Raw genomic sequence first — 17,201 nt, 5'->3', positions numbered from 1 at the left:
CACAGCCAGACAAAAATCAATTAGGTAAGAAAGTGTAGCCAAGGTCGGCAGGCGCGTGGCTCACTCGGTTAATCCTCCGCCTGTGGCGCCAGCATCCCATATGGGTGCCGGGTTCTAGTCCCGGTTGCTCCTCTTCCAGTCCAGCTCTCTGCTGTGGCCCGGGAAGGCAGTGGAGGATGGCCCGAGTGCTTGGGCCCTGCACCCACGTGGGAGACCAGGAGGAAGCGCCTGACTCCTGGCTTCAGATCGGTGTAGCTCCATCCGTAGCAGCCATTTGTGGGGTGAACCAACGGAATCGAAGACCTTTCTCTGTTTCTCTCCCTCACTGTCTAACTATATATCAAAAAAAAAAAAAAGTGTAGCCAAGGTCAACAGAGTCACCTCATCAGCCCAGCTGACTTTGACTCATAAACTATAAGTACTCTTTGTCATATGCCTTTGTAGTTATGTGTTATGTGGCTTTGGGGTAGCACCAAACAATCGCTAGACTAAGTAACCAAGTAAATTGAGCTCTTGATAGATGTTTCCTTTTTAAAATGTCCTTTATACCATAATTTTCCCCTGAGAAACTTAACTTCTGTTATGAATACTTTGAGGCAAGCAAAACAAAGTATTAAGTGAAAAATCAATGAGAAAGCTCAAAATAACCAATAGTCTGGCAACAGATGATTGTTTTCATTGCTAGAATTTCCATATTATATATAGGAGATGATCCTATCTCCATAAGTACCAGGAAGGCTTTATTAAAACATATTTCTTTTCATCTCTTTAATTAGATACAATGCCTAGTGAAGTGATTTTAGGTGATGGTTTTGGAATGGAAGATCTTTTACCTCTGATGTTCTGTGTACCAGAGACAATGCTAACAGACAAAATCATTCAGCCAGAAGTTATCAAAACAACTGGTATGTGTGTGTGTGTGTGTGTGTGTGTGTCCCTCACTGGGCTGCACCTTCCCATATATTACAGGCACATTACCTTGTTGCCTCATCTTCATGGTTCGTATCCTTATTGCCTCTCCTCGAACTCGCCCTTCACAGAAATAAGCACCATTGATCTTACTGGCCTTTTCTCTCTTCCAAACGACTTTCTTAGCCCATTCCCTGGTCACATCTTGAGTAACTTCCAGTGGATCCTGATGTTGGTTCATCAAGGCTTCAAAGTCTCTTCCTATAGTGATGGGCTCATGGGGGTGCCATCCAGAAGCAATGCAGGTGAGGGATGTTTCAGTATCAGATACAAGAGGCAGGGAATTGATCAAGATCAGGTCCATGGCGCCTTCCACTGCTCCTGAAAGGAAGAGGAAAGACAATGCATGACAAATGTTTGTAACTTGCCCCACAGGGTAAACAGATGCTTACAAAACCTTGTCTAGAAATAGTTCTGAGCGGTGTTTCTAAAATGCCATTCCAGTCATGTGCCTATCTTCCACTGGACAAGACTCAAGACCCTTTACCAAGGTATCAAGTCCCTTCATCTTCTAGACCCTGTGAACTTTACCTGCCCCATCATATACCCAAGCTACAAGGGACTGTTCTTATTCCCCCAAACAAGCTTATATATATATATATATGGGTAGAGATATATAGATCTCCACACATTATGAATCTCTACCGAACAGTGTATGAAACATAGTTGAGTATTCAGTAAATGTTGAGATAAACGAATGATAATGGCACTTTTATTTACTATTCATTATAATTGTCATTATCTGTTATTAATTAATTGATGCCAATGTGGTACTACCACAGTATTCTAAAGAAATGTATCAATTATATAAGTTTATGCTAAATTTATAGACTCATTTTCAAATAATTGCCCAATTATCTGTTAAATTCCTCAAAACAAGAGAGGGACAGTGGGTTTGGTATTATGGCACAGTGGGTTAAGCCACCACTTGTGATGTCAGCATTCCACATTGGAGTGCCAGTTCGAGTCTTAGATGCCCTGCTTCCAATCCAGCTTCGTGTCAATGCATCTAGGAATACAGTGGAAGACAGCCCAAGTACTAGGGCCCCAGCCACACATGTGCTAGGCCAGGATGAATACTTTTAACTTTTATTTAGTAAATATAAATTTCCAAGGTACAGTTTATGGATTACAATGGCTTCCCCCCCATAACTTCTCTCCCATCTGTACCCCTCCCATTTCCTGCTCCCTCTCCCATTCCATTCACATCAAGATTCATTTTCAATTATCTTCATATACAGAAGATCTATTCAGTATATATTAAGTAAAGATTTCATCAGTTTGCACCCACACAGAAACACAAAGTGTAACAATACTGTTTCAGTACTAGTTATAGCATTACTTCACATTGGAAAACACATGAAGGACAGATCCCACATGAGGAGTAAGTACACAGTGACTCCTGTTGTTGACTTAACAATTTGATACTCTTGTTTATGGCGTCAGTAATCTCCCTAGGCTCTAGTCATGAGTTGCCAGGGCTATGGAAGCCTTTTGGGTTCGCTGACTTTGATCTTATTCTGACAGGGTCATAAAGTGGAAGTTCCCTCCTCCCTTCAGAGAAAGGTACCTCCTTCTTTGATGACCCGTTCGTTCCACTGGGATCTCACTTGCAGAGATCTTTCATTTAGCTGCCCCCCCCTTTTTTTTGCCAGAGTGTCTTGGCTTTCCATGCCTAAAATATTCTCATGGGCTTTTCAGCCAGATCTGACTGCCTTAAGGGCTGATTCTGAGGCCAGAGTGCTATTTAGGACATCTGCCATTCTATGAGTCTGCTGTGTATCCCGCTTCCCATGCTGGATCGTTCTCTCCCTTTTTGATTCTATCAGTTAGTATTAGCAGACACTAGTCTTATTTTTGTGATTCCTTTGACTCTTAGACCTATCAGTGTGATCAATTGTGAACTGAAATTGATCACTTGGACTAGTGACATGGCATTGGTACATGCCACCTTGATGGGATTGTATTGGAATCCCCTGGCACATTTCTAACTCCACCATCTGGGGCAAGTCTGCTTGAGCATGTCCCAAATTGTACATCTCCTCCCTCTCTTATTCCAACTCTTATATTTAACAGGGATCACTTTTCAATTAAAATTTAAACACCTAAGAATAATAGTGTGTTAATTACAGAGTTCAACCAATAGTACTAGAACAAAAAAAATACTAAAATGGATAAAGTATTACATTGTACATCAACAGTCAGGACAAGGGCTGATCAAGTCACTGTTTCTCATAGTGTCCATTTCACTTCAACAGGTTTCCCCTTTGGTGTGCAGTTAGTTGTTGCGGATCAGGGAGAACATATGATATTTGTCCCTTTGGGACTGGCTGAATTCACTCAGCATAATGTTTTCCAGATTCCTCCATCTTGTTGCAAATGACCAGATTTCATTGTTTTTGACTGCTGTATAGTATTCTATAGAGTACATGTCCCATAATTTCTTTATCCAGTCTACTGTTGATGGGCATTTGGGTTGGCTCCAGGTCTTAGCTATTGTGAATTGAGCTGCAATAAACATTAATGTGCAGTCAGCTTTTTTTGTTTGCCAATTTAATTTCCTTTGGGTAAATTCCAAGGAGTGGGATGACTGGGTTGTGTCGCTCCCCCTCTTCGTGGGGGAATGACACAAGACCCTGCGCTGTTCTTTCGTCTGCTCGGCCCTCCCCGGGTTTGCTGCTGGTTCTTCCCGGGTTGGCTGCCGTCCCTTCCACCTCCGTGGAAGGGCGGTTCCCCCTGGCCACTTTCCCCACTTCCGCGGGGGAGCGGCACACCGCCGGCCGGCTCTCTCGGGGGCTGCACAGGTGTTCCCCTTAGATGTTCCTGGTGCATGCCGTCTCTCTCCTCCTTTATAGTCCTCCTCCGCCAATCCCAACTCGGCTGCCCACACGCCGAGTACGCTGCTCTCCAATCAGGAGCAAGTCCTACAGTTAATTGGTTGAACTGGAGGCAGCTGTGCGGAAGCTGTTTACTTCTCTCCCAGCGCCATATTGTGGGAGAGCAGATGCATAGAATAAGTCCTAATTCGAGTAACTTAGTCTAGTCCGGATTGCTCCCCACAGATCCCCCTTTCTTTTTATTTTTTAGCGTTGATACGCGCCTGTCTTCGGTGTCCCGCGGCACACACTCTGCTCTACTTGCTAGAGTTGCCACAGGCTCTTACAAGTCCTATCAGGCAAACCGAATCCGGGTCCTCTCTTCGCCATGTTGTGAGGAGGTTTTTAGGCGCTGATGCGTGCCTGTGTTCGGTGCCCTGCAGCGCATACTCTGCTCTGCTAGAACTGCCTGCAGGTGTTTACAAAACCTATCAGGCAAACCGAATCCAAGCCTTCTCATTGCCGTATTGTGGGGGAGACTTATTAGTGTTGGTTTGTGCCTATCTTCGGTGACCTGCAGCTCATACTCTGGTTGAGCTGCTTGCTGGCGCTTACCGCCTTAATTAGGCAGACCGAATCCAAGCCTCCTAATGGTTGTATTGTGGGGAAGCCTTACTGATGTTAATTCGTGCCTGTCTTCGGTGACCTGCGGCGCATAAGCTGCTAGCCGCCCAGGTGCTCATCGCCTCACTAATCGGGCAGACCGAATCCAAGCTTTCTTATTGCCATGTTGAGGGGAGGCCTTTCTATTTCTCTATCTCCGGGCATTCCTATTTCTCCCATTCCACTTCTATCTTCCAGCATTCCTATTTCTCTCACTTTACTTCTAAAACTTCTGTTTCTCTTATCCCTGCGGCTTCCCGCTCTCATTCTTATCCCCGCGGCTTCCCGGCTGCGCCCGCCCCGAGGCTGCTTCTCGGCAGCTTTCCGGCTGAGCCGCTTCAGCCCGCGCCTCTCTCATCTGCGCAGCTTCCCGGCTTTGCGCGGCTTGGCTTCGCGCGCTCCGCGGTCTCCACGCCCTTCGCGTCTGCACCACGGCCTACGCCAGCCCCGTTCCCTATCTATTCACGCCCCGTGCTCTCTCTGCACGCGGCGGCTTCCGCGAGTAACACAGCGTAGCTTACGTGTCCGCCACTAGCATTCAATCTAAGTTCCCCGGGCTAGCCTGGCGAATTCAACCCAGCGTACGTCTCCGCCCCACGGTTTGGCTTCCCGTCCTTTGCTCCCCGGGCTAATCAGACGGATCCCAACCAGGCTCACGTTTCAGCTTCTGGTTTCAACTTTTCGCCCCCTATTCCCGGGCTAACTTGAGAATCCCAAAGTGGCTTTCGTGTCCGCCTTGGCCTGCCCCCCGCGGCTTCAATTTCCCTAACACTTTTCTCTACCCGGTATGTTTCCCTAAGTTTTCTTCCAACAATATTCCTCCCTCATTTCTCCTGGCCTCTCCCCACAGTCCGCGTCCGAGCCTGTTTGTTCTAGCTTTCACTTTCGCTTTCGACCTTAGAGATTTCTCCCAGCTTCCCCCCGTAGTCCGTATCCGAGTCTATGCCTAGGCTTTCAATAGCTTCTTCCGGCACCCTTTTCGTCCGGCTTTTCCCTAGGCTGTTTGCCAGTCTCTCTCTCCGGTATTTTCCCAGCTCTTCCCGTTTCTTCCCGTTTCTTCCCTCCTAAGTTTTCTATCCGTCCCAGGTTTCCCATCCGAACTAGGTTTCCTATCCGAGTCACGGCACCATTATGTCGCTCCCCCTCTTCATGGAGGAACGACACAGGACCCTGCCTAGGCTTCATATCCGAGTCACGGCACCATTATGTCGCTCCCCGTCTTCGTGGGGGAACGACACTAAACCCTGCCCAGGCTTCATATCCGAGTCACGGCACCATTATGTCGCTCCCCCTCTTCGTGGGGGAACGACACAAGACCCTGCGCTGTTCTTTCGTCTGCTCGGCCCTCCCCGGGTTTGCTGCTGGTTCTTCCCGGGTTGGCTGCCGTCCCTTCCACCTCCGTGGAAGGGCGGTTCCCCCTGGCCACTTTCCCCACTTCCGCGGGGGAGCGGCACACCGCCGGCCGGCTCTCTCGGGGGCTGCACAGGTGTTCCCCTTAGATGTTCCCCTTAGATGTTCCTGGTGCATGCCGTCTCTCTCCTCCTTTATAGTCCTCCTCCGCCAATCCCAACTCGGCTGCCCACACGCCGAGTACGCTGCTCTCCAATCAGGAGCAAGTCCTACAGTTAATTGGTTGAACTGGAGGCAGCTGTGCGGAAGCTGTTTACTTCTCTCCCAGCGCCATATTGTGGGAGAGCAGATGCATAGAATAAGTCCTAATTTGAGTAACTTAGTCTAGTCCGGATTGCTCCCCACAGGGTTGTATGGTAGGGTTATAGTCAGGTTTCTGAGGAATCTCCAGACTGACTTCCATAGTGGGCTTAACCAGTTTGCATTCCCACCAACATTGGGTTAGTGTCCCTTTCCCCCCACATCCTCGCCAGCATCTATTGTTGGTAGATTTCTGAATGTGAGCCATTCTAACAGGGGTGAGGAGAAACCTCATTGTGGTTTTGATTTGCATTTCCCTGATAGCTAGTGATCTTGAACATTTTTTCATGTGTCTGTTGGCCATTTGGATTTCCTCTTTTGAAAAATGTCTATTGAGGTCCTTGGCGCACAGGATGAATACTTAGAGGCAAGCAAAGTATGACTGACTCCTGGCTTCAGTCTATGCCAGACCTAGCTATTGCGGCCATATGGAAGATCCTTCTCCCCTTTCTGCAATCTTATTCTCCCCCTCCCTATGCCCCTTCTCTCTCATGCTCTGCCTTTCAAAATAGGTCAAAAATAAATTAAGAAAGGGACACTGACCAAGTGAATTCTCTATTTCCCTATCAGCCTCATTTACTCCATCTTTTAAATGAGGCTAATGAGACCTATCTTTCAGGATTCCTGTGAAGATTAAATAAAATATAAAACTTGTCAAGTATCATGCCTTACACATTGAATACTTGATGACCATTATTTTGTTTATCTCATTTCCTGAAAACACCTAGTCCCAAACTTCATCCCCTCCCGAAACATAAGAATGGAATCCTGCTTTACTTCTAACATTTAGTCCATAAAGGATGAAGCATATTTAAAGAAAATACTTTCCTTTCACTTTATCCCACCCCCCTTTTCCGTTTCTAAAGTTTCTAACATGAGAAAATGGAACCTATGCCTACTCCATCCCCTCTTTAAAAGCAGAAATATCAGAGATGGAAAATGTTCTCCAGCCCCAGTGATGGTTGACTCCTAAGTCTAACTAAAATGATTAGGAACCTGGCAAATACAAGCCTACTGGGTGATAAGAATTCTCTGTGTGGATGTAAAATGATTCAAGTAAACTACATATTATTTCATTTAATGCCATTCGATTTTCCCAGAAACCCTGTGAGTTATGCATCATTATCTCAACCTTAAATACAAAGAAATAGAGGTTCAAGAGTGAGCAGCTTGTTGCATCTTTCACAGGTACTGCAGGCAGAGCTGGGATGCTATCACTTATTGGTCTTTTAGTCCTTGGATACACCTTGCTCTTTCTTGCCTCAAAGTCTTTGTGCTATTCCCCCTCCCTGGAACGTTGTTCTCTACTCTGTATGGCTCACTTCTGCTCATCCTTTGGGTCTCAGCATAAATGTCCCTTGTTCATAGAGGCATCTCTGCCTGCTATATCTATAATTCCCATATATTCTATCCCATTTTTCTCTAATTGTTTCTGGTTCACTGTATTTCATAAAGATTTTTTATGAAAGGAACCAAAGAATATGATTTTGTTATCTTTACTTTTTCTGGATGGTAAGTACCATGAGGATAAAGGTCAAAGGAACTGGTTTATATAGAAATATCCTGCTAATCCTCAACATATTAAGCATTTATTGGATGGGCAAACTTATTCCATATTTGCCAGATGGAAGACTACCCACCTACTTGGCTCCTGATTCTAGAATAATGAGAATATGAAAGTGCTCCCCTAACTCTAGGATCTGACTCCTACCCTATATTTAATTGAATGTTTCCATAATTACTGAGCTTACAAGGGAACAGACGAATGTTACAGTTTTTACAAGGTGCCATAGAAAGGTGGTCAATGGTTGCTGGCCATTTGGGGTCAACTAGTATTCATTTACCAGACATTATTTTGAGCATTTACTTAGGCCAAGCATTGTGCCTGGTATGAATTCCTCATACAATTTGTTTTTGATAATAATTACCAATGTGTGTTGAATGCAGAGTGCTTTAAGGACAATCATTCTATGAATTACATCTTTATCTAATAAACTAGGGAGAAGAATTTCAAAGCCAAGTCAGTGTAAGCATGAGTTACAGTTGCATTTTGTCACAATGTTCATGGGATTGAAGAAGAGAATCTTCCCAGAATGGGTTTCTAAGCCTGACAGTGAGACATCTATCTTACATCTAGCCTCATCAGTCATTTCTGAGATCTTGGGAGAGGGCACAGATGTTAGGAATATAAAAATATTTCAAGAGAATATTGTAGCTCCCCGTCTTCATGGAGGAACGACACAGGACCCTGCGCTGTTCTTTCGTCTGCTCGGCCCTCCCCGGGTTTGCTGCTGGTTCTTCCCGGGTTGGCTACTGTCCCTTCCACCTCCGTGGAAGGGCGGTTCCCCCTGCCACATTCCCCACTTCCGCGGGGGAGCGGCACACCGCCGGCCGGCTCTCTCGGGGGCTGCACAGGTGTTCCCTCAGATGGATGTTCCCCTTAGATGTTCCTGGTGCATGCCGTCTCTCTCCTCCTTTATAGTCCTCTTTCGCCAATCCCAACTCGGCTGCCCACACGCCGAGTACGCTGCTCTCCTCCAATCAGGAGCAGGATCAGCTCCTGGAGGTCATCACTCAAGTTGGCAAGAGGCAGCTGCGTAGAAGCTGTTTTCTCCTCTCCCAGCGCCATATTGTGGGAGAGCAGATGCATAGAATAAGTCTTAATTCCAGTAACTTAGTCCAGTCCGAGTTGCTCCCCACAAATATGAACTAGGAAATCTAGCAGTGGACTTAAAACGTCCAAAAACAACACCAGCATCCACCTCCACCTCTCAGATCCAGCCCTGCATCTGAGTGAACCCCACCTCCCTCTTGCACTCACTAAATCTGGGTATTTTCTAGAAAAGGTTACCAAGAGGAAGGAAGCACTGTAATTCTTTCAGCTCCAGTTTAATCCAGTCCCAGTTCCAGGGCCAACTGAGTGACTCTCTGAGCTCATCGCACTGGCTCTGGCTGTGGTTTATTTAATGATTTTAGGAAACAGAAAATGCCATCAACTTGAAAAGACAACCACACTCCATCTGTAAGTTGTTTCTAGGTATGGATCTAGTTTTCCTCTTGTTCCTCTCAGCTATCTCCTACCTTCAGTGATGGAAGGGTAATATGCTCCCTAGGTATCTGCACTTTCTGCCCTTACTCAGCCTGGAAGTTACGGGAAGCCCTCTGCCACCTGGGAGCTCTCTGTCCTTCGGAACACCATTTACATGTGAGCTTTGGGTAAGAGGGAAACTAACTACCAGTTTCCTGAAATGGATCTTAAAAAAATCACTGCTTAGTTTTCTTACAATAAAAATCTAGATTTGAATTTGCTCATATATCCCAAATGATCTTGCATAGGGGTGGGGAACCTTTTTTCTGCCAAGAGCCATTTGGATATTTATAACATCATTTGTGGGCCATACAAGATCATCAATATAAAAATTAGCCTGCTATAGATTTATTGAATTTTGAGTCCCACCTGAGGTTACCTTGGCAGGGACAGACCGAATGATTTCATGGGCCTAATATGGCCCATTGGCCAGATGTTCCCCACCCAGGGTGACACACAAAACTAGGACCATGGATGACTTATTAGGGAGAACTGAGTAGAAAAGGGACAATTATAGGAGGAAGATTCCCCTCCATCCATGTATATATACTGATTTTTGAACATCTTGAATATTACCTATATGTAAAAATTAAATGTAAAAAAGTAACATTGTCCTTGCCATTGAAAGGAGCACTTGGAAGGGAATCACAAGCTGAAGAAATGTATGTGGTTCTCACGTCTCTTATTTGTTCCTGTACTCACTTCAAGTTTGTCCCTTGGAATGCATCCAGATGATGCATTCTTTTTCTCTTCTTGGCAACAATATGGAATGTGGTATCATTCCACTATGCTGAAAATATCAATAAGTTAAAATAAAATTTAATAAAAGTGGGGAGAAGGGAGACAAATTTAACTTCGAAAAGAATAAAGAGGCCCTACCGCATGGATCCAGCTGTGACCTGTGACTTCTTCAGAGTTCTGAGGTGACACCACGAAAGGCATAACTGCAACTGCACGGCTGATGCCACCCAAAGAATCCATCAGGGATTTTTTAGGAGAATTGTCAAGGCACAGATCCCATGCTGGGCTCGCACCATTATCAGTCCCCATGCCTAACACCTTTTCTTACATTATAGCACTAAGTAATGTTGGGGACTGGTATTGCGTTTTTCACCATAATCATAGCTATAGGGGCTCTGATCAAATTCATTAAGTAGTTTAATTTATATTTCTATTACCAAAGCTAAGAGTTTGCCATAATTAAGATGCAGATTAAATTTCACATGCCTTACATGTTTGCTGAATTAACCTTATCCTGCCTCAGCAAAGATCTTTTAAGCATTTTCAATGTTTGCATAAAGTTTATTCATATTTGTAAGTAAATATTGCCACTGTGGCATTGGCATCTGCCAAGTTGACAATAATTGATGAATGGGGCTGGCGCTGTGGAGTAGTACATTAAGCTTCCACCTGTGGCGATGGCATTCCATATGGACACCAGTTCGAATCCCAGCTGCTCCACTTCTGATCCAGCTCTCTGCTAATGCCTGGGAAAGCAGTGCTGAAGGTGGCCCAAGTACTTAAGCCCCTGAACCCATGTGGCAAACCTGGAAGAAGCTCTTGGCCTTAGATTGGCACATCTCTGGCCATTGCGGCCATTTGGGGAGTGAACCAACAGATGGAAGATCTATCCCTCTCTGACTGTAACTCTGCCTTTCAAATAAATAAATCTTTAAAAAATTGATAATCACAATTGAAGCATAACACTGTTCTAAAAATATACTGCTACTCAAACTTTCCAAGTATTGTACTCAACAGCACCTAACCACAGTGACATTTTCTTACTAAATCTCAATCTTGTTTAACTACTGCTTTTGTATTTAGATTTTCCTTACTCAATATTTCTTTGAATAATGAGCCATCAATTAATACATGGAACTATTTTCTTTAGAAATAATCAGAAATTTTTGTGGACCTGAATCAACACTCATACAATGAAACTAAATTGAGTTAGAAATTAGAGATACAGCTGTATTTTTTCAAACTGTTTTACAATCATTACTTCCCATTTTCTGAAAAGATATTCTAGAAGTTTCTATGAGTGGGAGAGGTAAAAATCAACAGAATGAATTGTAGACACACACACACACACACACACACACACGTCTATGGCTCCCCAACCAGAGCTGTTAGACTTTAAAAAAAAAAAAAAAAGGGCTCCGTGTTTCATTTGGATAAAAGTATGAATTTTCTTAGTTATAAAAACTCAGCCAGCGCCGCGGCTCACTAGGCTAATCCTCCGCCTGCAGCACCCGCACCCTGGGTTCTAGTCCTGGTCAGGGCGCTGGATTCTGTCCCGGTTGCTTCTCTTCCAGGCCAGCTCTCTGCTGTGGCCTGGGAGGGCAGTGGAGGACGGCCCAGGTCCCTGGGTCCTGCACCTGCATGGGAGACCAGGAAGAAGCACCTGGCTCCTGGCCTCGGATCGGCACAGCACACCGGCCGCAACGCGCCGGCCATAGTGGCCACTTTGGGGGGTGAACCAACGGAAAAAGGAAGACCTTTCTCTGTCTCTCTCCCTCACTGTCTAATTCTGCCTGTCAAAAAACAAAATAAAATAAATTTAAAAAATAAAAAAAACTCAAAGCATGTCAATTTAATTTTTTTTCTAAGATGTAGAAAATGAAGGTTCAAGCCAGAATATCAATGAAAATATACTCCAGTGCAGCATAAGAGGATTGCGCCAACTAGCCAGAGCAGCTGCATGTAGTCAAGTCCTGATTAACACAGCTCCCCAATCTTCGAAAGGTTGGCAAGCCAGGAGGAAAGAGCAGGTTCAATTATTGCATAGTAAGTCTATTCCCTTGTGATTCTTATTACAGCAAGACTGTAATGTTGGGTGGAGTGTTTCACTATGGGTTTGGAATATGTATTACATCTTCAGAACAACTATACAGTTTCTTGGAAATTCAGAATTAGATACTTCTAAAATTTCTCAGTTCATGGTCATCTCACCTCTGTGACAGAAGTCGATATCTTCAAGTTCTAAATAACTGAAATGATAGCATTACCTTGGCCAAAAACATTGCAGAAATTAGAGGATCAGCAGTGAACCAAAGAGACCTTGATCAAAAAGTATTTCTGGAATCAAGGTCCTGGCAATGAGTCAAAGAAGCAAATACCACCCTAAAACTATCCAGGATAATTTGTGGAATTGTTTGGACTTTATTCTTTTAATGTTGTCTAGGAAAGGGAAAAAAATCGAGGCCAGCACTGTGGTATAGTAGGTTAAGCCTCTGCCTGTGGCGCCAGCATCCTATAAGGGTGCCAGTTCAAGTCGTGGCTGCTCCACTTCCAATTCAGCTCCCTGCCAATGAGCCTGGGAAAGCAACAGAAGATGGCCCAAGTGCTTGGGCCCTTGCACTCACATGAGAGAACCAGTAAAAGCTCCTGGCTCTGCCTCTGGACCAGCCCAGCTCTGGGAGATGCAGCCATTTGGGGAGTGAACCAGTGGATGGAAGATCTAGCTTTTCCTCTCTCCAATTGTTAAATAAAGCTTTTTTTTTTTTTTTTTTTTGACAGGCAGAGTGGACAGTGAGAGAGAGAGATGGAGAAAGGTCTTCCTTTGCCGTTGGTTCACCCTCCAATGGCTGCCGCGGCCGGCGCACCATGCTGATCCGATGGCAGGAGCCAGGTACTTATCCTGATCTCCCATGGGGTGCAGGGCCCAAGGACTTGGGCCATCCTCCTCTGCACTCCCTGGCCACAGCAGAGAGCTGGCCTGGAAGAGGGGCAACCGGGACAGAATCCGGCGCCCCAACCGGGACTAGAACCCTGTGTGCAGCGCCGCAAGGCGGAGGATTAGCCTAGTGAGCCGCGGCGCCAGCATAAATAAAGCTTTAAAAAAGGAAAAAATCTCTTCTATTCAAAAACCACTCTTATTAAGCCATTCATATATCCATTTATTCATTTACTTGGCACATTTATATAATACTTTCCATGTACTAGGTATTATTCTCAGCTCTGGAAATACAGTGATGAATAAAACAGATAAGATCTAAACTCTCACATAGCTTATAAAGTAAATGTGAAAGACAGACCTGGAAAATTAATCATCTAGTTAAAAAACATAGCATTGGTACCATAATAGGCACAATGGGAGAGAATTACAAGATGCTATGGGATAGCATAATGCCGACATTAATCAGACTTAACTGGACTGTGAGAAGAGTTTGTGGATATTTGAGCTCAAGGAGAGTCAATTATCCAGGCAAAACAAGAGATAAAAAAACTTATTCAGAAAGAAAAATCTTCCTTAATAGGATAACTACTGATCAAGTTTTTAAAGAATGAGTGTTTAATAGGACTCACTTCTAAATTGTTCTTTCTTAAATTGACCTGAAGTTGGTATTAACTTATTTTCTGTTAAGTGATTGATTTGAAAGGCAGGGCAACAAATGAGGTAGAGGGAGAGAGGGAGAACATCCACTGGTTCATTCCACAAATGCCTGTCAAAGCCAGGTGTGGTTCAGGCTGAAACCCAGAGCCAGGAACTCCATCCTGGTCCCCCACATGGGTGGCAGGGAGCCAGGTACTTGGGCCATTATCTGCTGCCTTCCCAGGTGCATTAGCAGGAAACTGAGTGAGAAGTGGAATAGCTGGGATTCAAACCTGCACTCTGCTTTAGGATGCTGGTATCACAAGCAGTGGTGTAATCCACTGTGCCACAATAGTTGTCTTGGAATTAATAGTTTTTGTTGGAGCTCAAGGACAATTGATACCATTTCTGTGTGTCAACCCAATGTTAGTGTGTTTTCAGTGTCTTTTCTGCCTTCCTCTCTCCTCTGAAGGAATGAGGCTCCCAGGCATGCTTCCAACATTTTAATCTTTGTTTTCTATTATCCTTTTATACAGTAAGTCTCAGAGCAGGAACTTCATCCTCCAGGTTCTTTCCAAGATATTGTGCAATTAATGAGAAGATACCAAGATGTATGAGACTGGAAATAAAGGATGTTTGCAATGTTAATATCGTATAGCTGGGAGTTGAGAGTCAGACAAGGGCATCCTGAATGTGGCTGGACTATGTTTCTCTAAAAGCAAACTACTTTACCCACAAGTTGTGCCAAGCCAATTTCCCAAAGGGCATGCCCGCTTCCTGTCTCTGCTTCCCAGCCAAACAGGGCCCTTGTCTGTCTGCTGGAGGGAATGGCATCCTCTCCCTAATTCAAACGCCAGGAATTTCCCATCCAGACCAAATAACACATGTTTTCATTAGAATTAGTATCAGTCAACCGACAGGAAACTATTTCCAGAGACAGGCAGAGTGTCCAGTTAGTGAGACTTTTCTGGACATCTTAGCAAGTACGTGCGAATTCACAGGCAAACTCCATTCTGTGAAGTGGAAGAAATGCGGCTCCACAAAATCAAGGACTGGTTGAACTGGAAGGGACTTTAGAGACTGCCTAAGGCAAGCTTCACACTTTATGAAGGACACCTGAGGCTCACAGAAAAGAGACTGATAGATGGTCACACCAAGGGTAGTGGAAAAGCCAGAACCCAGGGTCCTTTCTGTCAGCCCAGGGTAGTAGTGTCATCAGTCAACTCCTTAGTGAGAGGGAATTTGCAGCACTCAGACATTTGGCAGTTTGGCATCTGGAGAATCCTGGGACTTCGTAGAAACTAGAGTGAAAGAAGACAGACACTGAGAAACAACAGCTGAGAAGTTGGGAAGAGCACAGGAGAGGGGTTGGGACTACCCAGAGATGAGTTTTGCCCCCTCATGGATACCCTCAAGCCTCATAGACTTTTCCTATCCACTTCAACCTGGGAGAGGGTACTATGGTTTGAACCTGGCCTTCAAAGTTCCTGATTTGGAAACTTAATCCCCAAAGCAATAGTGTTGGGAGGTGGGAACTAGCTAAGAGGCGATTAGGTCCTTAGTGTTTTGCTCTCATACATGAATTAATTATCACAGGAGAAGTTTGGTTATTATTAAAAGTGAGCTTGATCCCCTCTTGCTTTTACTCTTGTCCCACTTGCCAGTCTGCTTCTGCCATGAGATGATGCATTATGGAAGCTCCTGACAGATACTGGCACCATGGTCCTTAGACTTCTCATTAGCAAGAACCCTGAATAGAATAACTATCTTTTCTTTACAAATTACTCAGTCTCTGGTATTCTTTCATAGCAACAGAAAATAGACTAAGACAGGAATCTTCTAAGACTGGACCATGTGCATCCAGCACCATGAAGCATATCTGGTATGGAAGGAATCCATCTCTAGAGTCAGGCCACCTCCTCTTTCCAAGGCTCTTTAGTTTCAATCACTTGCTGTGTTCTCCTCTACCCTATACAACCAAAACAGTGCATTTCCACACCAACAACCAAACACCACTATTCTCCAAGACAGCATCAGATAAAACTCTTAACTTCTCAGCACCCTTTGCTCTGGTTCCCAGTGGAGAAGGAAATTTGGTTGACTCACTTGTACCAAAAATTATATATAAAAAGAAATATCCAAGAATTGCTCAAAGAAACAACCTGCTGAGAAGCACTGGAGGAGCAAATCAACAAGTCTACAATGGAACAAGTTCAAAGTTACAATATTTATTAGCAGGAGACTGTCAAAGGGAGAAGACTAGCCTTCCCAGCAGGACAAACATCATACCATGCAGGGAAAGATGCAAACGTTTTTGTGTGCTATGTAATAAGCACTATACTGCGTGCTTTACAAACATTAACCACCTGAATTCACAAGATTGCAAGAAAACATTTACATTTTATAAGTTAATCAAAAACCTCAGAGATGTCTAGTATATTACTACATAAGGTCCAAAGTCACACAAGTAGGAAGATGTGGTTTGAACTCATGTCTCAGTGATATTAAATTCCATTCCTGCCCATTACAGTTCATTCTCAACACAATGAGAGAAGTCTATTTTGCCTATATTGGATCTCTAAACAATTAGTATAATGCTTGGTACATAACAGATATGCAACACATACTGATGACTGAACTGGCCTTTGTGAATGAATTCCATCAATAAATATTTACTTAAAAAGTACTATGGATTGGTCTCTGTACCACTTTCTGTGGGTGCAAAAAATAGACAATACTTTATTTAAAAAACCTGTACTCTGATCAAAGGTATGAATATACTCAAAGCCACAGAGGAAAACAGTGAAAAATTTGAATACAGAACAAAAATTTATATACAGCAAAAGATTATCAACATTGCATAAATAAAGTTAAATGACTAGGTATAGAAAATACTGTTGCATGTAAAAACAGAGTTAATATGTAGTCTACAAGGAAACCGACAAGTTAATGCCAATTCACAGAAGACAATACACAAAGAGCCATTTTCAGTAGACTGGGGAGAAAATGTCTACCATATTTTGCATCCTTTCATTGACATGTGGCATCAATGTCACTGCCCCTTAAATCTAGGCTTAGCCACAGAATTCCCCTATCAATGGAGAACTGGAGGATGTGACAGAAGGAGAGGCTTGGAAAGTACTTGCCCACTGGGCCTGCACTCTCCTGTTGCTCTATCGTTGCCCAAGACTACCATAAGGAGAAACTCAGAACAAGAGACCAGACTGAGTAGATGTGAGCCATTGAGCTGAGGTTCACTAGACCCTCTGCCAGACATGTGAATGACCCATCCTATATCATCTAGTCCCAGCCAAGCCACCAGATGATCACAGGAATTAACCAAACCAGAAGTAGGCATTTGCCCTGATGTTTATGACACTACCTAGGATACTGACTCCAATATCAGAGTGCCACTGCCTGAGCCTTGGCTCTGCTCCCAATTCCAGCTTTGTGCTAATGTGCACCCTTAGAGGCAGTAGGTGATGGCTTGAGTAGTTGGGTTGCTGCTACCTACATGGGAGACCTGGATCGAGTTCCTGGCTTCCAGCTTTGGTCCTGGCCCAGCCCTGGCCATTCTGGGCACTTGAGGAATGAGCCAGAAATGGGAGATTACTCTCCCTCCCTCTTTTCTTCCCTCCCT

At 44.3% G+C, this 17,201-nt stretch overlaps 1 protein-coding gene across 2 annotated transcripts in view; it reads right to left on the bottom strand.

Annotated features, from left to right (window-relative positions):
* TEK (TEK receptor tyrosine kinase) overlaps positions 1-17,201 on the bottom strand; it is a 129,425-nt gene that overhangs the window by 65,532 nt on the left and 46,692 nt on the right. For both annotated transcript variants that reach the window (XM_051844874.2, XM_051844873.2), the window contains exon 2: positions 979-1,290. In XM_051844874.2, coding sequence (XP_051700834.2) covers positions 979-1,290 — 312 coding nt within the window. The remainder of the gene's footprint in view (positions 1-978; positions 1,291-17,201) is intronic.

This window comes from Oryctolagus cuniculus, chromosome 1, assembly GCF_964237555.1.
Source record: "Oryctolagus cuniculus chromosome 1, mOryCun1.1, whole genome shotgun sequence".
NCBI lineage: Eukaryota > Metazoa > Chordata > Mammalia > Lagomorpha > Leporidae > Oryctolagus > Oryctolagus cuniculus.
The sequence above is the reverse complement of the archived record's forward strand: the minus strand, read 5'-3'. Positions and strand labels throughout refer to the sequence as shown.